The sequence below is a fragment of the Leiobunum rupestre genome, chromosome 3 (genome assembly GCF_980474605.1).
Source record: "Leiobunum rupestre chromosome 3, qqLeiRupe1.1.hap1, whole genome shotgun sequence".
NCBI lineage: Eukaryota > Metazoa > Arthropoda > Arachnida > Opiliones > Sclerosomatidae > Leiobunum > Leiobunum rupestre.
The window spans coordinates 57,271,038-57,293,205 of NC_143386.1; the positions used below are offsets into that span (position 1 = coordinate 57,271,038).

At 34.6% G+C, this 22,168-nt stretch overlaps 2 protein-coding genes across 4 annotated transcripts in view; one reads left to right on the plus strand and one right to left on the minus strand.

The window, feature by feature from the left end:
* Positions 1-8,012, plus strand: part of LOC149953045 (G protein-coupled receptor 161B-like) — a 29,040-nt gene extending 21,028 nt beyond the window's left edge. For all 3 annotated transcript variants that reach the window (XM_090168768.1, XM_090168769.1, XM_090168767.1), the window contains exon 5: positions 6,198-8,012. In XM_090168768.1, coding sequence (XP_090024894.1) covers positions 6,198-7,215 — 1,018 coding nt within the window. In that variant the 3' untranslated portion in view covers positions 7,216-8,012. The remainder of the gene's footprint in view (positions 1-6,197) is intronic.
* A 70-nt stretch (positions 8,013-8,082) lies between these two features.
* On the minus strand, positions 8,083-9,546 carry LOC149953046 (GTPase Era, mitochondrial). Its single transcript, XM_090168770.1, has one exon. It carries the CDS (start codon positions 9,397-9,399, stop codon positions 8,137-8,139), a length of 1,263 nt encoding a protein of 420 aa, XP_090024896.1. The 5' UTR covers positions 9,400-9,546; the 3' UTR covers positions 8,083-8,136.
* Between the last annotated feature and the right edge of the window lie 12,622 nt (positions 9,547-22,168).

Below are 22,168 nucleotides of genomic sequence, written 5' to 3' on the forward strand. Positions count from 1 at the left end.
GCGAGACCTTTCGCAATTTGAATCCCACGTGCGAAACGCGCGTGCCAATAAAGTACTAAAAAGCGCAGATAAAAACATTTTATACATTTAATTTTTTATTGTTTTATTTTATGGAAACGCATAATATTGTGCTCTGAATTTTGATTGTAACAGTAATAATTTTGGAACAATACTTTTAGGTGATTTAAATTAAATGATTTTTATTTAACTCGCATATTACTTTTCAATATATTTATGCAAATGTATAAAATCAGTTACTGTGGCTACGCCAATTCAGAGCAAACTAAATTGCAAAGAAGCATTTAAATTTAATTTGGGGTTATTAAATTAGTTCACCATTACACGTAAATTATTAATCAATTTTCTTAAGAGCGGGCAAAAATTATTAAAATCCAATATAAAACAAAAATTAATTTAAATAAAAAATAATTAAATTAAATATCAACGTAAAAGTGTTGTAATCTAAATATATAAATGATAATCTACTAACTAGCCATTGATTTGAGAGTAACAATTTCAACTTGTCTCACATGACACAGCCTTTAAACAATGGTGGCCAGAGCCAAAGCTACGAAGTTCTACTACCATAAGTCCATAATACTTTCCATAAGTATGACACTTAATTTTCACGGTCAAACTTTTTACTGAGAGTTTAAAATACGTATGAATTTTGAACTCCAAGGTACAACCTTAATATACGAAATTTTCTAAGCTGTAAAATAAACGTATTTTTAACTCGTAACAAGGTTTTAAGAGAAAACAATGAAGAAAATACTAAAATCCCTCAAGAGAAACTTCGTCCCATATTATCTGGAACGGAATACATTGGCATTGAGCTAAAAACCTTCCTTCAAAAAAGACCGACTTAAGCCTAAACGCTCAGAAAAAAATGAGAGACTCACTCCCATCCCCAAAATTAGTAAAGGGAGTTAAATGGTTAATCTGTCTGAGTACAGCAAAGGCCGTCAGTTACACCCAGAGACCCCATTCAATAAAAAAAAAAGACACGACTTCAAAAATGAAAGGCAGACGAGGGGTCCGACATTCAGAAACATGATAAATCCACCAAAAATATCCCACTATGAATTGTATTTTTTTGAAAAATCTTGAACTTTTAACAAAACCGCAAACTCAACAAAAATAAGAATTCGCGATTTTAAAAAAACAATTAGCTGGTTATTTTGAAAAATCCAGGAATAAAATAAAAACCCACAACATCCTAATAAAAAATTCACCGATATTACAAATTCGTGTTTTTTTTTAAATACAGTTGAATTTATGAAAACGCGACAAATCCAAGGAAAAATCCAAAAATTAACAATTCGACGATTTTTTTCACGGAATAAATACTCAAATCTAACAGAAATCTACAAAGTTTAAAAAAATACAAATCCGTTGATTTTTTAAAAATACAGAATTTTTAATAAATTCCAGAAATCCACAAAAGTTTTAAAAAAAAAAATCCGGTGATTTTTTAAAAACAGTATTATTAAAAAAATCCAGAAATTCATGGAAAAATTCTCAAATTTACGAAACAAATCCAAAAATCCATGAAAAAATCCTCTAATTTACGAAAAAATACAAATTCGTGTTTTTTTTAAAAATACAGAATTTTTAATAAATTCCAGAAATCCACAAAAGTTTTAAAAATACAAATCCGGTGATTTTTAAAAACAGTATTATTAAAAAAATCCAGAAATTCATGGAAAAATTCTCAAATTTACGAAACAAATCCAAAAATCCATGAAAAAATCCTCTAATTTACGAAAAAATACAAATCAGTTGATTTTTTAAAAATACAGAATTTTTAATAAATTCCAGAAATCCACAAAAGTTTTAAAAATACAAATCCGGTGATTTTTTAAAAACAGTATTATTAAAAAAATCCAGAAATTCATGGAAAAATTCTCAAATTTACGAAACAAATCCAAAAATCCATGAAAAAATCCTCTAATTTACGAAAAAATACAAATCAGTTGATTTTTTAAAAATACAGAATTTTTAATAAATTCCAGAAATCCACAAAAGTTTTAAAAATACAAATCCGGTGATTTTTAAAAACAGTATTATTAAAAAAATCCAGAAATTCATGGAAAAATTCTCAAATTTACGAAACAAATCCAAAAATCCATGAAAAAATCCTCTAATTTACGAAAAAATACAAATCAGTTGATTTTTTAAAAATACAGAATTTTTAATAAATTCCAGAAATCCACAAAAGTTTTAAAAATACAAATCCGGTGATTTTTTAAAAACAGTATTATTAAAAAAATCCAGAAATTCATGGAAAAATTCTCAAATTTACGAAACAAATCCAAAAATCCATGAAAAAATCCTCTAATTTACGAAAAAATACAAATTCGTGGATTTAAAAAAAATACAGCGAATAGTTTTTCACAAATTCGTGGAAAGAAATCTAAAAATCCAGAGAAAAAAAATTATAAAAATAAAGTAAATTTTAAAATCCCGTATGTGTTATTTTGTCTTAATATCCGATCCCTCTTAAGGAAGATTGATAACCTTAGAAAGCGTATCCTCCTGAATGGAATCGATGAAATTCCGCCGTTCTAATTTGGGCTAATCCCTTCCACGAGATAAAAAGCTCAAACCCGCTCAATGAAACTCTTTTTATCTCCCTTCGCTACGAGTGCTAAAGTAAAACCGGAGAAAGTCAAATATTTACATATATTTTTCGCAATGTCAGAAAATATAATAAGACTGAGGCAGATCATTCCATTCAATCAAGCGTAATGAATCCATTCCGCTCCCTGAATATACGCTTTGCGTGGGTTACTTCCAAGTTGCGGCTACATTCAAAGGGCCGCCAAAATGGGTCAAACTTATACCCCATTCAAAATTTTGAATATTTCGTTCGTCAAATATTTTAATAGGGAATATTTAGAAAAGTTGCCGCTTTGGGACCGTTTTTTATGTGGGCTTCAATTCAAATATTACTCGACACTAACCGTAAGTAATGTAATAGAGGAAGTATGACACTATCTAGTATCCCAACGCTAATTTTAATCTTTATAGTCTATTTCGCCAATACACGAAAACTTATTGTAAACAAACATTAATACACGAAAACTAATTTCAAACCAACATAATTACACGAAAACTAATTATAAACTAACATAAATACACAAACTAATTTTAAACCAATATAAATACACAAAACTAATTTGAAACCAATATAAATACACGAAAACTAATTTGAAACCAATATAAATACACGAAAACTAATTTGAAACCAATATAAATACACGAAAACTAATTTGAAACCAATATAAATACACGAAAACTAATTTGAAACCAATATAAATACACGAAAACTAATTTGAAACCAATATAAATACACGAAAACTAATTTGAAACCAATATAAATACACGAAAACTAATTTGAAACCAATATAAATACACGAAAACTAATTTGAAACCAATATAAATACACAAAACTAATTTGAAACCAATATAAATACACGAAAACTAATTTGAAACCAATATAAATACACGAAAACTAATTTGAAACCAATATAAATACACGAAAACTAATTTGAAACCAATATAAATACACGAAAACTAATTATCAACTAACTTAAATACCAGATAATTAATTGTCAACTAAGTTAAATACCAGAAAACTAATTTTAAACTAAGTTAAATACCAGAAAACTAATTTTAAACTAAGTTAAATACCAGAAAACTAATTGTAAACTAACTTATAAAATTAATTGTCAGCTAACTTAAATACATGAAAGTTCATTGTTAGCTAACTTAAATACCAGAAAACCAATTGTTCGCTAACTTAAATACACGAAAGTTCATTGTTAACTAACTTAAATACCAGAAAACCAATTATTAACTAACTCGGGCATACCAAAACCTGTGATTATGTAGCCTCCCACTCAGAATTCGAACGATTCTGTGTCCCTTTAAAGGAATCATTTAGAGTCATAGTTCTGGATATTATGTTACTTATGCCCTAAATTATGATTAACTATAGTGACTTTACCACGTACCTCTCTTCCGACTTAAGCGTCTAATAACTACCGGGATATTTTGCAATACGGATTTCTTATTCGTTAAATTCAAATTCGCAAGGGACGTAGGTTTATGTAGAAATGAAAATTCCACTCCTGTACGCGCTTGTTACGCAAGTTGTTCCAACCTAGATAATTTGGATTCTCTAAGCTACTTTTGTCAATATTTACCAATACTCTAGGTCTAAGCTTCTTTACTAGAATTATTAAAAATGTCATAAATAAATCTGCAGCATATTTTCGGTTAATTATGAAATGGAATTGGTATTCGTAGCTTGCTCGTGGGTGTGGCTTATGTTCGTTGCCATGTTAAACTATGACGAATGTCGACGACACTAACAAGGAGAGTACCCGAGGTGTTTATTGCCGATTTTGTTCAAAGTCGGGCGTAATGTAGACCTATATGAGATATGAAATTTCCCAAAAGGAGACGTTGCACTACCCATTCGTTTTGCTATAGCAACCGAAAATGTTTTTGATCACTTAAAACGATAAAATCTCCATTTAAAAAAGCATGGGATTTTCTCGGTTTCACAGGGTCCTAGCTACGAAAATTTTGAAAAATTTTGAAAATCACGAAATGTGTAATTTGGACCACATTTAGGTAAATTTCATCAAGTTTGGGTAAATTGAAACATTTTTAGGGTAAAGTTGTAACAAATTTTGGGTAAAATAAGGGAAAATCTTATTTTGGTTGTAAGTGGTCAAAAACATTTTCGGTTGCCATGGCAAATCTAATGGGTAGTGCAACGTCTCCTTTTGGTAAATTTCGTATCTCATATAGGTCCACATTACGGCCGACTTTGAACTAAATCGGCAATGAACACCTCGGGTACTCTCCTTGTAAGAGAAAGCACCAAAAAATATTTGGAATTTTTATACCAAGAATGCATCCTAGTACCTACGAATATGGGGCTATCTGGTACCGCCCTCGCATTCTTCGTAGTGAAGTTTCGTGTGCTTTTTAATTACAAAACGTTAATACAGATGGCGGTAATCTATGTGAAAGTGTCATGAAAATTCTAAGAGCATACGAACTTTTACCACAAACCATGAACGGCTTAGAATATCCGCAGTACCGTCGATATATGAAATAGTATAGATCCACAATTCTACGAGGGACTGATACGGAAGCGACAGCTAGCAGACAACGCGTATTATGTGGATACGCTACGTTATAGCGCCATCTTTCCACCAAAAGGACTATCAACATTATTTATTAGGCCTAATATAAATTTTTCCAAATACTAATTTTGAACACCGATAGACAGCACTATTACGTAGCGCATCCAGAAAATATGGGTCTTTTGCTAGCTGTCTTTTCCCGTATATATCTATGGTTAATACCATAAGTCTATAATATTGTTCCATAAGTTTGTCACTTTGGGAAATATTTTACTGAGAGCTAGTAACGGAGTGACTTCATCACAAAGAAAATTTCCCCCTAGCGAGGCGCTGTCAAAGGCTGCGTGTGACCCGTTAGCAAGGGGACGCAAAACGGCGACGAAGCCCGTAATGCAGTCCGTCTTGTGAATAGCTCTCAGTTAAACTTTTGCATGTGAAGAATAGGAAGTGTCACACTTATGTAACGATATTATACACTTATGTTAATACTAACCAGCGAAGCGAAAAAATGTCGTTGCTTAATATTTTATCGAAATATTTATATATCGATACCTCGAAAATAATTGATAAATTTCAGTTTAAAAGTTCATTTTTTTTTCGGAAAATTAGGGTCAAAACGATCTCAGAAATATCAAATTTCTGTAAGTTATATTTTTGGTAAACGAAAAATATCTTATCAAATTTTTATGTCAATATATTTTACATAACTGTGCCTTAGTTATAATCCGCGTAGGTTACTGTCGATACCAGTTTTAAACGAGTTTTTAGTAAGTGCGTTAAATATTGTGGAAAAAAATGAAGGTTGTGTTCGAAATTAATTACAGACGAATTAAGGCGTATGGTTTTGGCGTTTCAGTCAGTGTGTGGGGTCTAATAAACCTCGACATTGGAGTAAAAAGAGAATTAAAAAAAAACGAGTAACGGATCTGAAAGAGGTCTTTGTGTGCTTTTTTCAAGGTCATTGTTCCATGACCCACTAGATACGATCACGCTTATATCTCATATCTAACACGTGCGTTTCTTTTTGTTTAGGATCGTTTATGAGCCGTCTATTGCCACGTGCCGGGTTCACATTGAGAGCCAACAAGGGTACGCCTGGATACAGCTTTGGTTCGATTTCCTAGTTCCAGCCGTTATCATGACAACATCCTACGGATGCATCTTCAAAGTGGCCCGATCAAAATATAAGAAAATCCATATCGGAACCGTCAGCGCCTCCGTGCGCGACCTAGAAACCGCCACAGGATCCATAGTCACTACCCGAAGCTCCGACGCGACGGTATCGCCATCTACCGCCGTCGTGGCGAAACGATATTTAGCCAGAAATTACGTCAGAAAACCCAGCTGGCTTTCCATAGTATTGCAATCCCCAGTCAGGGGTTTCGCCGTTATTTCCTGCATACTGGGTGTTTTCTACATATGTTGGGTACCCCACATTGTGGCGGTATTTTTAACTTTTAACCATGTGATATCAGTCGATTCTGTACATCGACAAGTAACATTCGGAATTGCCACATTATGCCTGCCCTGTTATCCATTGATTTACGGGCTGTTAAATAGATCCATACGTAAGGATTTGTTTACTTGGCTGAAAGATAAAAAATGTGGCCAAGATGCGTCTAATGCGGGAGCGATGTTACCACCCAAAAAACATTTACCCAGAAATAGTTCCGCTGTGTCTTCGAGCAGCGCAAATACAAACGTTACGTTGGGCTTACTCGACTATACACCACCATTTACGCACTGGCAATACGCGAATACAAAACTAAAAAACTCTGAACTTGCTAATCAACGCAAGATGAGTGAAGATAGTGGAAGGTTTAGTCTTCCGCCAGATGACACGGACGCTTCCAGTTGTAACTCGGTTTCCCCTCTTGACAATAATAAAGATCATTGCTGGGAATCTCGCGTGCTGAGACAAAAGAGCATGGAAGTATTGGAAGAAGAAGACCTCAGTGGACTGTGCAATGTGAAAATACAAGTTGACTTACACGAGACTACTATTTTCTCTAATGGGCCAGATGATGGCATAGTTATAGATTCGGAGTAAAATTATACAAAAAAAAACAATGATATTTACACGAACACGAGTTCAAAAAGTAGATTACTTATACACTCCCTTACACTATCATTCGTCAAAGAGCAGCTTAAAAAGTAAATGGTTTAGTTCCGATAATCTTATTCTTCCAATACAATTTTTTAAATAGTTATATTTCTAGTCGTCCCTGTTATTCCCATCCTATTTAGATTTAATTAAGTCACGTTATTTATAAAAAAAAAACTTTGTTGCAGGCAACTATTATTATTTACAAAAATGACAGAATTGACTTACTGGTTTTTAATTTTATCAGTATTAAAATACTTTTAAATTATCATTGTGTAAATTTAAAACTCTTTTTTATTTGACCAAAGGGAGATACCCAGTTGAAAATAAAGATAATGAATTACAAAAAATACCAGGGTAATTTCCTTGAGAAATAATTTTCAATTCCTCAACAGTTTTACAAATTCAAAAATCTTGGTCTTACTATATTTTAAATTTTTATTGCCAAAGATTTTTTTTAAAGACAAAAAACAGCCTTATTAATGTTAAGGTAAAATTTGGTGTCTAAGACCTTTAACCAACACCATTAGTTTGTTCTCAAATAAAAACCGTTAAGGTCACATAATATGTAACAAGTATTTTAATGGTGTTTAAAAAATAGGCATAACATGTCTATTTATGTTGTGTTAAAAACTGTAACCAATTTTGGTACAATGTTTAGTTTTGAAGATAAATTTTACAAGTATAAAAAGAAATTGGAAACTATAGTAAATATTTTTTCTGGCAATGTCTACATTATATTTATAAATGCATTCTTGCGTTGAATCTCTGATCATGTTTTCGAAAGAAATAAATCTGAAGTATTTTGTTAAATTATTTTGTCTCTTTATTCATATTATGGGGTTCATTACATCCGACTAGTAAAAACTATTTTTCACTAATTACAATTAGTTTTAGAAAAATATCGCACCGAAAAGTATCAGCTAACTCTTGTCTAGTTAAGTCAACTAATTTCCGTACAATTTCCCCTTTATATCCAATAATTTTTCGGACCAATCGTGGAGAGCCACAATTTATAGTCATGGATATTCGTAACAGCGAGGGATTCTCCATTTCCCACATTTCTATTTGTATTTCCAGTTTGTAAGGTATTTCCTTCTTAAATTGATTTAAAATTTGGCCTCTCAAGGCCATAATGGCGACTTCTTGAGGGGTTTGATCAGTGATAAATGTAGGATGATACAACCAGGGGTGAGGTAAGGCTATATTCGCCAGATAGTCCAGTATATTACTAACTCCATCACCAGTCAGTGCAGAGACAAAAAATACTTTAGAGAAACTGGAGTAGCTTATTTTTCCTTTCATCGTTTTAACTTCAACTTCAACATCACCAGCTGTAGAGAGGGACTGCTTAGTTTTATTAAACAACCGCTTGAGTTGCTCTGATTCGCTTATATTATCAACTGGAAGATTTTTTGGCTTGCCTACTCGAACATCCCCCATAATGCCTCCGGTCAAGCTTCTAGTTATGGACAACAACGTTGACTTTGATTTCACACAATCACACTTATTTAAAACCAAAAAAATTTCCTTATTTTGGTTCTTCAGAAGCAAATTCAAAAGATTTGGATCAAGTTGATTACTGGAATATTTATTTGAGGCATCAATAATTATCCCAACAGCATCAGCATCACGAAGAGAGTTTGCCGGATCTATGACCAAAGATGGTTCTAGTTTATGCTTTAAAGCAATTTCTGGGGTTATAAGACCAGGAGTATCCAAGAAAGCAATCTGGGTACTACCAATGGTTTTAACTGCGCAGGTGTTGAATCTAGTTGTATGAACTTTATTTGAAACTGAACACACTCTCCATCCCATTAGTTTGTTTGTAAGTGTTGATTTACCAGCATTCGGAGCACCAATAATCGCGACTCTCAACATAAGAGGGTTCTTTGGTTGAACTACTGGTTTTAAAGATTTTTGAGTTAGATACTCTTCGATTGTTTTGGGAATCGAAGGATCTAACGTTAAGTTTTCATCAAACTGCGTACTTAATTTGCAGACAAATATTTTAAGAGTAGGTTTAAGTGTTCGTTTACTACCGCCGTTTAACCTTGGCAACATGAATCTCAAGTCAGTCGCAAATGGCCAAGGGTAAAGGTTAACCACACGTTTTAAAAACCAAGGCATTTCATATTATTTTCAACAAAACCTTGTAAAACCTGTATAATCCGTTTAATATATCGGGTCGGATAAAACTGTTTTACCAACAAACAAATCCGAAAAAAATTAACGTAACCTCACCATTGTACACGAAATCGATAAGCCTCGTCTGTAGAAAGATTCGTCTGCAATGCAGCAGCTAAGAACGTTTTACCGACCTCTAACGGGATAAACATAAACTAAATTCAAATTACGAGCGCGAAATCCTCGAAGAAAAACTTAACTAAAGAAAACTAAAGGAATTATAGCAGTTTCAATCGAAGAAAAAAAAAGCGTTATGCAAAAATTAGCTGGCAAAGGAGGAAAGGAATGTCTAAGGAAGACTATAGTTAATCAAAAACACCCATGGTCTACATTTCAGTTAAATTACGCGAAAAATGCGAAAAGTTCATCATACCACGGCCAACTTTGATCACGCGCTGTTCGCGTTACTACGGCCAACACATTCGTCGAAATTCCGCGAGCAAGGATTTTCCCCCTATAAACTGTACTATAATGTGTAGGAGTTCAGTGCCACGTTCGGTGGTTATATTGTCCCCAATGTAAAAACTATACTAAAACTAATAATCCGCTAGGGGCGCTGACGTCATACACATCTTTTGCTCATAGGTTAACACAGGAACGTCAACGAATGAGATGGCCGCTGTAGCGCGAGAGATGCGCGAGAAATCAAAGTTGGCCGTGATCATAGAAAGGGGACAAAAAAGCTAAACCCTCACAAATTAAAAAACTTACGAAACACTCGGACCAATCTAAAAACATGATTTTACTCGGGAATAGACTTGTTTCCCAAAGAACGGGACAAATCACAAACGATACCCATGAAGTTGTCGCTAAAAATAAATTAAAGCAATGTTATCTCAGACATTTGAATGGTTCATATGATTCTGTGGCTATTTAACGATATAAGCGCACTTTAACAATCTCAGAGTTAATTTTACAGTAAAGAGGCTTTTTTTCAAACAAAAACAATTTTAAAATTAAGCATTAACTGTATAAGAGAAACATATTACATCATCGAAAAATCAATAACAACTTTGCTTTCTAAATTACCTTGTCTATTATACCAGAAGTAAATTTTCTTCTGCTCATACTCGTTTGAATTTTAAGATCATGTGGTTTGAGAAGAAAATCGTATTCCTTAGAAGTATGAACTACGTGATATTCACACTGAATGTCTACTTGCAGTATGTCAACTATCAGTAAGTATGTCAACTATCAGTAAGTATGTCAACTATCAGTAAGTATGTCAACTATCAGTAAGTATGTCAACTACCAGTAAGTATGTCAATTACCAGTAAGTATGTCAACTATCAGTAAGTATGTCAACTATCAGTAAGTATGTCAACTATCAGTAAGTATGTCAACTATCAGTAAGTATGTCAACTATCAGTAAGTATGTCAACTATCTGTAAGTATTCAACTATCAGTAAGTACGTCAAGTATCAATAAGTACGTCAACTATCAGTAAGTACGTCAAGTATCAGGAAGTACGTCAAGTATCAGGAAGTACGTCAACTGTCAGTAAGTATTCAACTATCAGTAAGTATGTCAACTGTCAGTAAGTATGTCAACTATCAGTAAGTATGTCGGGCGGGATTTGAACCCGAGACCTCCTGCTTGACAGGCGGATGTTCTACCACAGAACCACCGACACTTGTTACGCCTTGTTGAAAATTAGACCTTCAGCTTTATCGGAAGCGTATTTAATAGAGTACGAAATTTTGGTTTAATTGAAATTGAAATTATTGCATCGAAGAAATTCTAATTTAGCGTTTCTCTACTGATTAAAAACAAATGCGCCACCCAGGTTTCGAACCCAGACCATTCGGCTTGGCAGTCGAGCGCTCTACCACAGAACCACCGATAGCTGCTTAGGTTCACTGAAATTAAGACACGCATCGTAAGCATAATAGGTAATAAAGTCTTTTTTACCTCTCCGAGGGGACAAAGTCCCCTAGGAGGGGTTATACAACGACCGTGTCTGTCTGTGGGTGGGTGGGTCTGTGGGTGGGTCTGTGGGTGGGTCTGTGGGTGGGTCTGTGGGTGGGTCTGTGGGTGGGTCTGTGGGTGTGTCTGTCTGTCAGGACTGCGAACGCGTTCGCATTTTCGGTGCAAAGTGTAATCACTGCGTACGCAGTTTCTCAAAGGGTTGGCAAAACCACCGTGCGACGGTGAGCGTTAACGGATGCATTTGCGGTTTGGTTTGGATGGTGTTTTTTCGCTCACCGTCGTGACGGTTCGGTGTATTACGTTTTTGTAATGTTTATGCGTAGGTTGTGAGTGTTGAATTTGTTGTGTTTGTGTTCTGATGGATGTGCATGTTGAGTCTGTTGTGTTTATATGGGCGTTTTCTCTCCAACTTCTTCTTAATGACTTTGGGACGGACCGAGTGCTGAGTGTAATGCTACCTCTCAACGTTCAATGGCAGGGTTTCCACCAGTTGTACACGGTATTCGTCTTAGTATCAATTTGCGATCGCATCGGGCGGGATTTGAACCCGAGACCTCCTGATTGACAGGCGGACGTTCTACCACAGAACCACCGACACTTGTTACGCCTTATTGAAAATTAGACCTTCAGCTTTATCGGAAGCGTATTTAATAGAGTACGAAATTTTGGTTTAATTGAAATAGAATTGAAATTGAAATTATTGCATCGAAGAAATTCTACTTTAGCGTTTCTCTATTGATTAAAAATAAATGCGCCACCCAGGTTTCGAACCCAGACCATTCGGCTTGGCAGTCGAGCGCTCTACCACAGAACCACCGATAGCTCCTTAGATTCACTGAAATTAAGACAGGCATCGTAAGCATAATAGGTAATAAAGTCTTTTTTTATTAATGAATTTATGAAGGCCTAATCTGGTATTTTTTAAAGGTTAAATCTTGTTTTAGCGCAGTCAGCCGAGATTAGAGGGTTAAAGGGTAGACCCTGTGGGTGGTCCACTTTTTTAACGACCTATATATAGTTCTGTTAATTCAAAGGAGATAATTTAACGTTAATTGCTTTAAGAGCTGGCGGTTCGTCAAGTGGCTCTCTGTGCTTTGTTGATGGTAAGGTTTTTGCTTCTTGTAAATACATTTGGTGTGGATATTTGGATATCTACGATTTCTAACGCAGTCAATGATTTCTTGGGTGTGCGAGTCATTATATGATATTGGAAATTGGACGGCATTGGTCTTTTTCATGTGGTATGCGTCACAACGTCAACAGGAAGTGAACGAGTCGTCCACTACCAGATATCTACGGTATCTTCATCAAGGGCGAGTGTTGAAATAAAATGAGCGTTAAAGATGCGGCAAGTATTTCGTAAGAGAGTAATTCCAAAAAGCCTCTGTAGATATTTCTTTCATTAAAATTTGCTTCGTATTATATTTAACTGATAAACTTGTTCTGTAAAAGGGTTTAATTCAATTGTGCATTGTTATAGTACGTCTAACTTACTGTTGTAACTACTTAACTTATGATATTCTGAATAAATTAAAATTGGTCGTTTCGTCTCAATTATTTTAATTATAATTAAAATTTTATACCGGGCGGCATAGAAATGGGTTAATATTTTTAACAAATAACTCTAAATTGCGGAGATATATCTTTAAGGGTTATCTCGATAAATTAATACCACTAGGGACAATTCTTCCGAGGAGAGGTATATTTTGGCTTGCCAACTTGTTTATTAATGAATTTATGAAGGCCTAATCTGGTTTTTTTACGCAGGAAATTTTAAAAGTTAAATCTTGTTTTAGCGCAGTCAGCCGAGATAAGAGGGTTAAAGGGTAGACCCTGTGGGTGGTCCACTTTGTTAGTTTTTTGTTATTTATTTACGGGTATTATTAACGACCTATATATAGTTGTGTTAATTCAAAGACGATAATTTAACGTTAATTGCTTTAAGAGCTGGCGGTTAGTCAAGTGGTTCTCTGTGCTTTGTTGATGGTAAGGTTTTTGCTTCTTGTAAATATATTTGGTGTGGATATTTGGAAATCTACGATTTCTAACGCAGTCAATGATTTCCTGGGTGTGCGAGTCATTATATGATATTGGAAATTGGACGGCATTGGTCTTTTTCATGCGGTATGTGTCACAACGTCAACTGGAAGTCTACGAGTGTGGAAATAAAATGAGCGTTAAAGATGCGGCAAGTATTTCGTAAGCGAGAAAAATACAATTACCATCTGTAGATATTTCTTTCATTAAAATTTGCTTAGTATTATATTCAACTGATAAACATGTACTGTAAAAAGGGTTAAATTCAATTGTGCATTGTTTTCGTAAGTCTAACTCGCTGTTGTAACTACTTAATTTATAATATTCTGAATAAATTAAACTCGATTGTTTCGTCTCAATTATTTAAATTAAAATTGAAATTTTATACCGGGCAGGGTTTGAACCGAGAATACGTTTTTCGTAAATAACTCTGAATTGCGGAGATATCTTTGGGGGTCGTGTCGAGAAATTAATACCACTAGGGACCATTCTTCCGAGGAGAGGTATATTTTGGCTTGCCAACTTGTTATATAAACAGATTCTTTAAAATTGCGTTTTACCCAGTTATCTTCTTTTACAATTATTTTCGAATTCTCCCATTTTATTTCATGGTTACAATTTTTATTTAGGTGAAAAGCTAATGCGTTGTCTAGATTTTGTTTACAAATATTGTCTTTATGTTCTTTTTCTCTAGTTTTAAACCTTCGTTTTGTTTGGCCTACGTATACATTATTACAACTGCAGGGAATTTGATATACCACCCCTGTTTCATTTTCTTTTAATAATTTCCGTTTATTTTTTAATAGCAAAGATCGGTAATTGTTATTAATTAAGTTTATATTTTCTTTTTTTAACTGTCGTTTGGTTTTTTCGCTAATACCTTTTAAATAAGGTAGAACTAGTTTTGTTTTTTCTTTATTTTCTATAGCCTTATTATTTTTTAATGCGGGGTCATTTGCTATTACATTTGAATAGAAAATATCTGTTATTAACCGTTTAGGATAGTTACAATCCATTAGTTGTTTGGTTAAGATTTTTTATCTAATAGAGGGTAATCGCTTATTTTTTCTATTTTAAATTTTAAGGTTTTTATTATTCCTACTTTTATATTATGAGGGTGGGCAGAATTATAATTTAAAAAAGATTTTGCGTGTGTAGGCTTTTGATAGTACTGTGTCATTATTTTATTATCTATTCTGGTTAGTTTTAGATCTAAAAACGGTATTAAATAATTTTTTTACTCTTCAAAGGTGAATTTTATACTATCATCTAATTTGTTGATATTTTCTAAGATGCATTCTTTTTTTAAACTTTTGTCTTTTACAATTAATATATCATCCATATATCTGTTATACATTTTTAGAAAGGGCCATATTTCATCATTATCTCTTAATTAATAACAATTACCGATATTTAGGATCTTTGCGATTAAAAAATAAACCGAAATTATTAAAAGAAAATGAAACAGGGGTGGTATATCAAATTCCCTGCAGTTGTAATAATGTATACGTAGGCCAAACAAAACGAAGGTTTAAAACTAGAGAAAAAGAACATAAAGACAATATTTGTAAACAAAATCTAGACAACGCATTAGCTTTTCACCTAAATAAAAATTGTAACCATGAAATAAAATGGGAGAATTCGAAAATAATTGTAAAAGAAGATAACTGGGTAAAACGCAATTTTAAAGAATCTGTTTATATACAAAGCCGGGGAAATTTAAATCAGGACAAAGGGCCTTTAGACATAAAAAACTGGGGGGAGTTAAAATGTGTAAATTAACAACGCGATCAGTTGTTGGAATGTAGCCTGGCGAGGAACCACGGTTCGAAAGCTCGCGAAATGTCATGTTTTTCAACTACGGTTTTAATTAAACAATCAGTTTATCCAAGTCATGTAGTATCGTGTCTCTAAATATAATATCAATTTTAATCATATAATCTAAAAATAGACTCAAAACTTTAATGTATATAAATAAGACAATAGTTTACGGAATTGATGAACAATGGCAAGCTGATTTAATCGATCTTCAGAAACTTTCGAGGCAAAACAAGGGACTTCGTTACATTCTCAACTGTATTGATAATTTGGGTAAATACGCTTTCGTCTAGCCAGTAAAAGATAAGAATGGAGAAACCATAGTGAATGCCTTGAAAAAAATATTTGGTGGCTGAAGAAAAAGGAAACGACTGCAGAGTGACCATGGAAATGAATTTGTTTGCAAAGCTGTTCAATCCGAGATCAAATCTCTGTGCATAGAATTTTTCGCGACGAGCTCGGGAGTTAAAAATAGCATTGTCAAACTGTTTATTCGATCTAGAATGTATCGATATTTCACCGGAAAAATAGCAATAATTACGTCGATGCCCTCCAAGATTTAGTTACCGCGTATAATAATAGTTATCACCGGCCAATTAAATGCAAACCCGTAGATATATTGCCCGAAAATTCAAAAAATATGTGGAAATCTTTATTCGGTGATATCGACTTCAGCCCACCAGTGACGGTTGATTTCGAAATTGGTGAAATTGTAAGAATTAGTAAAAACAAAGGTCTCTTCGAAAAAGGCTTCTTCCCAAATTATTCGGAAGAATTATTTCGGGTGATTAAGAGGATACCGAGACAGCCACTGGTATATAAACTGGAGGCTTTAGATTCGGAACACATTTTGAATTGTTTTACAAGAAAAAAATACCGAAAGTGGGAATGACCTCCAGATAGTTGGGTGCAAGAAGTAGATCTAGTATGAGTTTCTACATCACATTACCATCCGATCCATCGACCAAGTACTTTCTCAAAAACACGACGAGCAAATTTAGGAGTCTCTCCCCGAGATAGTGAAGCGTAAAAACGGTCCTTGCGAAGTAGGTTTAAGGGAAATAAGGTATATAACGATTTCAACCAATTTCGTTCAGAAAACTGTTAAATTTCTGTTATTTTTGGTTTAAATATACACGACAGACAAAAGTCGCCCTAATTTCTAGTTTGAAAACCCCGGGTTTGAACTATAGACCGCAACCCTGGCGCCATCTATAGTTCAAACCAGGTAAATTATTCAAGGTCAAGAAAGACCACCAGCGTTAATCAATCCCCCCCCCCTATTCTCTTTAATTATTTTTTAAGTCAACACGGGGGCGATATATAAAGCCGTGCCGGTTATATTATTCAGGAGAATTAAGTTTGATAAAATCGCGAGAGGCTGGCTGACTGCCGAGCGGGGCCAGTGAGAGAGAGCCCGGGGCTACAAGTACAGTAGAGTCGCTGATGTGTTTCAAGTGTGATTTATAAACTGTAATACCAGTGTTGTGTTGGTGCGCGGACGAAGTAATCAAGACGAAACTTGAAGACAAATGTAAGACTTATTTCAATTAATTTCGTACAATTTCTAGGTAATTGGACTTGTAAGTCAAATGTATATTAGTAATTAAGTAATTATCCAAGTGGGGTATTAAAGTTTAAATTGATGATAACCTTGATTGTAGTTAAGGTCTAAAGACCAAATAAAAGCTCTTATTTCATTGAACCTTGGACTGTGTTGTTTTTCACTCATCTCCACAATTCATCAGCACGGTTATCCCGAATAATATAAATTTCTATGTAACGGCGGACGAGTACAGTCTCGTTTAATTTATTTGCGCGGGAGTGGCGAATTTTAAAGAACTGTAGATCCCTCCTACAAAAATCGGCACGATTTTCCTAAAATTTTCGCCCAAATCAAAAGCAGCCGTTATAGGTATCCTTGAACGTGGTTTAACGTGAAAGAAGCTCGATCTACTCGTATTTTGTCAACTGACGAAAATACTAAAGAAACGAGGGTTATTATACCATTAGGAAGTTATTTATTTGAACAGTGGCGCAGCCAGGGGGAACACAGGGGGTACATGCCCCCCCGAAACGTATGGTCGTACGTACAAATATTTTTATTTTTTTACTTTTTTTTCAATGGTGTGCCCCCCCCCCCCCCCACCGAAACAAAATCCTGGCTATGCCACTGATTTGAAATTTTGGTATTCGTAGATAACAATATACCGTTTTTAAGTATGTTGACCGTATGAAACGCATCATAGGTTTTTGAGTAAAATTACACGTTAAATATACCAGGGGAAATTGCTGTTATTAAAGTAAAGTGATAGCTTTACTGTTTATTCTTACCCTCGACTCCTGCCTTCTACAAGCCCCCGTTCTACAACGCAATCTGTTCCGGATCACCTGGCTTTGGTCTATTCTGAAACCGTAAGCCCCGAAATTTCGACTGAGTTCCTTTTCTAACATGCATCGCTTGTTATTTTTATATCTCTAAAACTATTTGTCCTAGGCCAAATCTAAAGCCACCACTTTATTCCTGACGTCGGAAACCTGTGCCTTTTATATGTTTCGATTTAATTGGGTTTTTTTAAAGGCTTAATCATTAGTTTAAAGAAATTCCCGTTTCGCGAGATGGCGTTGGGAGCCAAAAATGAATTAAAATGACAAGATAATGAATTCGAGGAATTTAAGTATTAAGGAATTCTTAGCCGTAACACTTACAAGAATAAACACTGTTTTTTCAGCTCGTAGAACTGGTTTTTGTATTATATATATAATGGGTTTTACACTCGATCAAAATAGGATTGCGTCATAGCAGAATCGCCGATAGCCCCTTACATCGTGGATATGGACGCTGGCTTACACTCTTTGTTCGTTTATTCCGACATTGTATAATATACGATCATTGTGGATAGTAAAGTCCCTCTCCTGACTATTTGAATCAAGCTGGTTACGGTTCAAATTCCGTGTATCGAGGTGTTGGTGTTCAGAGAGGGTACGGATTAGGCGATAAACTCGCTTCAAAACAGCCCTTACCAATAAATCAAAAATGCCGGAAAAGAAACCTTATTATCAGTCGCGGATCTGGAGTTAAAAGGAAACGGGCTAGTGCCCGCAAAATCTTTCGAGCTAAAGCCAAGAAGAAGAAAACATCGTGGCGTTCTTACTACGATATAGTTTTATAAAAATTAAAATGGCACTGTTACATCTTCACTCAGGAAAAACATACGGGGTCAGAGTCCCCTTAGAAATTAATTATTGTAATAATCAGCTAGGCTAATACAGAAGGCACCACTTTAAGCCGAAGTCCTTCATTTAGATATTTGCCAACAGCCTCACTATCTTCTAAACTTGGTCGATTTAAAATTGGGTTTTGGCAACAAGAATACTGACTTTTATATACACTCGGATGGGAAATGCAAATTGGAGGTCAAATTAGCCACCTTATATTCGAGAAAATTTAAATTAATTCCCGAAATTCCCTCATCTCACGCGAAAGTTTTGCAAATGGCTAGAGCTAAATACCCCATAACCCGCACCAAATGCACTTCCTTTTCGACCCCCAAGGCAACAGGAGTGTGGTGCAGGATCACTTGTTTACAGGTACAATTCGGAATAAGGTCGTAATTGGGATGGTTAGTCAAACCGCGTTTTTTTTATTATTCCCATACAAGTTCTAACACTTTAATTTGAATCACATTGGGTTCTTAGTTGACCGCGTAAACCACTAGCCCCTAACTTCACGGAGCATAGCTACATCCAGGCGTATGGCAATTGATTTTAATAAACGGGTCAGTGGGACATTGACGAAGAAAACCAAATTAGTCACGAAGAGGACGTCGGTGGAAACTACCTTTTCGTCTACGATTTTATGGCTGATTTAATAATAAAATAATAATAATAATCAGCTAGGCTAATAGCCAAGGCACCATCATAGGCCTAAGTCATCAAGCGACTTTTAAAGCCATTAATTCAGGTGGCCGGGTTACAATGCGTAGGAGGGTGGTGGCAAGCCTTGCATGCCACGAGATCGAGCCAACAGCTCCCTACACTAACTATTACCGTTAACCTCGACAGTGCCCCCGCCAGCAGTAGGCACAAGTAGGCACGTGCCTATGTTCAAAAATTTTAGGCCTATTTTAGGGGCCTCTAAAAACGTTTAAAAAAATTGCCTCTGGGGCCTCCAAATGTGATTTATAAATTTTATTTATTTTTAAAAATTGGTCATCTAGCCCCCTAAAAAAGAACTCCCATTCAATTCCAATTTCCAAGAGTCCTAAATGGCCCTAACAAAACGTTCCCTTTTGAACCACCTATACTCGAAATCAATATTACTTGAGTACACAAACAAAGGCAGCGAACTCTGTGGTTTCTGCTTTTGGTAGTGTACTCTGTTAACATTGATATAGAGTATATGACAAAAGACTGGCCCGGGACGGGGAAGTCCGTCGTGCAAGGAAAGCAGCAAAAAAACCACCTGTTCGCCTCAGTGATAACTTAGCTCCAACCAACACAATAAACATAAGCTTAGTTTCTAGGAAGGGGCATAAAGTGAGAAACTGGATTTCTTTAATACGACTTAAACCGTTGCAACGCTTAAACGAAGGGAAATCCCCACGGAGCTGAAGTCGAAGCGTAAAGCATTATACCAGTCACTACTTTGAATAGAGAGCGTCCTGGGGATTAGGGTTTTTTCTTTTTTACTCCTTGTCCGTTTTGCGAAATCACGTGATATCAGTGACCACTGATCATAGAGAAAGGACCTAGACCTTTGGTGGTCGGACTTGTCCCAGATAACGCGCGTTTCTTCATTTCGTTTTCTGCTCCTGAACAAACAGGTAGTTCTCAATTTCGATTCTCTCCCAGTCAAATTTTTTCTAAGTCTCTTCCGAGACTAACTTAAGCCAATACAGCCTTTTTCAAGGCTAATTAGCTATTCTAGCTAAATTATTCAAAAAGCCCTTTTCAAGGCTAATTAACTATTCTAGCTAAATTATTCAAAAAGCCTTTTTCAAGGCTAATTAGCTATTCTAGCTAAATTATTCAAAAAGACTTTTCAAGGCTAATTAGCTATTCTAGAAAAAATATTCAAACCGCTTTTTTCAGGGCTTTGATATAGCTGGTATTATTAAAAAGTCTGTTTGAAGACTACATAGCTTTAACTAAGCTTTATTTTCTTAAACCTTTTTAAGGTTATTTCGCTATTAGTATATAATAGTAGCATTTTCAAATATGAGTACCAGAAAATTTTTATCTGGGTCCCAAAAATTAGAAAAATGGAAAAGGGAAGATAGTTTCGTTAGTAATCAGAAAGGTGCAATGGCACTTTTTTTGAAATCGTCGGCGCAAAGCCATAACTATAGTTCTGAGAAAAATCTAGTCAAAGAATTGGGAAAGGGTTTAGAATCCTTGGAGACTGATAACAGTCACTGTTTTAGTAATACTGCTGAAGTTCTTCCAAACGTACTGATATGGAAATGTAACTGACTCATGAAGGAGAGATTGCAGAAGTAATTGCAAACCCCAACTCTAACCATGCACAAAATACATCAAACAACGTGTCCAATTCAAAATAAATGGGCTTACACGCGTTGAATAACTTGGATATTAGTCTAGATAAAGATTGCCTTCCAGTTCAGCCTAAACTAAATACTTTTCCTAAAAGATTAATTGGCGGTAAAAATCGAGGTTTCAATTCTTCTTGGTATGACAAATATCAAATTATTGAATATTCAGTTGCAAAGGATGCAGTGTATTGTTTTTGTTGCCGTCATTTTTTAGGCAGTACAAACACTCCATTTCTAAAGGGATTTTCGGATTGGAAAAACATGGGGACACAATTCGAAGAACACTTCACTTCCAACAAATCTTCTCACCAACTAGCCTACAAAATGTACTTAGACTACATGGAATCCAAATCCCGTGGATCAATAGTTTGCCAGGTTAACGACCACCATAGACTAGACGTTATTAGAAACAGAGAGGTCCTATCTACACACGTGGAAGTGATTATTTTATGTGCCCAACAAGATTTAGCACTTCAGGGGAACACTTACACATCCGCCGAAAATATTGGGAATAGGGGAAACTTTATTGCAATATTAGATATTTTAAAAAAAATGTCATGATTTAAAAGCAAGTTTAGTGAGAAAAATTATTGTTCAAGAGGTCAACTACTATAGGGTAGTTTGGGCGCTTGCCCAACGTGTTTAGCTCCGGGGGTCCGAATTAAAACGTAATAATTAGATTACTTTGAAATTTAAAATTGTCAAAATTATTTTAAGCACTAAACAAGAGGCTGTTTTACACATCAATATTAATTTAATAAGTTAAAACACAACAATAAAACAGTTCAGCTTGAAATAGCGCGAAACTAGACAATGGCCACTGTAGTCTTCCCCCTTAACAATGGGGGAGACAAGCCTAAATAAGTAGTTGATGAATTTGGGTAAAGAGGTAATCGTAGGGTGGAATTCTTCGATTAAAAGTAAAGTTGGTAATATTTATTTGTAAATAATATACTTAATAATAAAAATTTATTAATTTAATAATAATAAAACTTTTATTAATTTAATAATAATAGCATTTTTATTAATTTAATAATGATAAAATTTTTATTAATTTAATAATAATAACATTTTTATTAATTTAATAATGATAACATTTTTATTAATTTAATAATAATAAAATTTTTATTAATTTAATAATAATAAAAATTTTATTGATTTAATAATAATAAAATTTTTAAATAATTATATACAATTTGGCTAGTTAAAGAACAACAAAAATTACAAAGGAGTTTTTTATGGGGGCCTATTAATCACGCAGTGCTTACTCGCGAAAAAATCCTGGCGGGTCTACTGAACCTCGACAAGTTTTTATGGAAGGGGAAACCAAAGAACTAGTAAAAACGGAAATTTAAGACTCAAAATAAAATTTA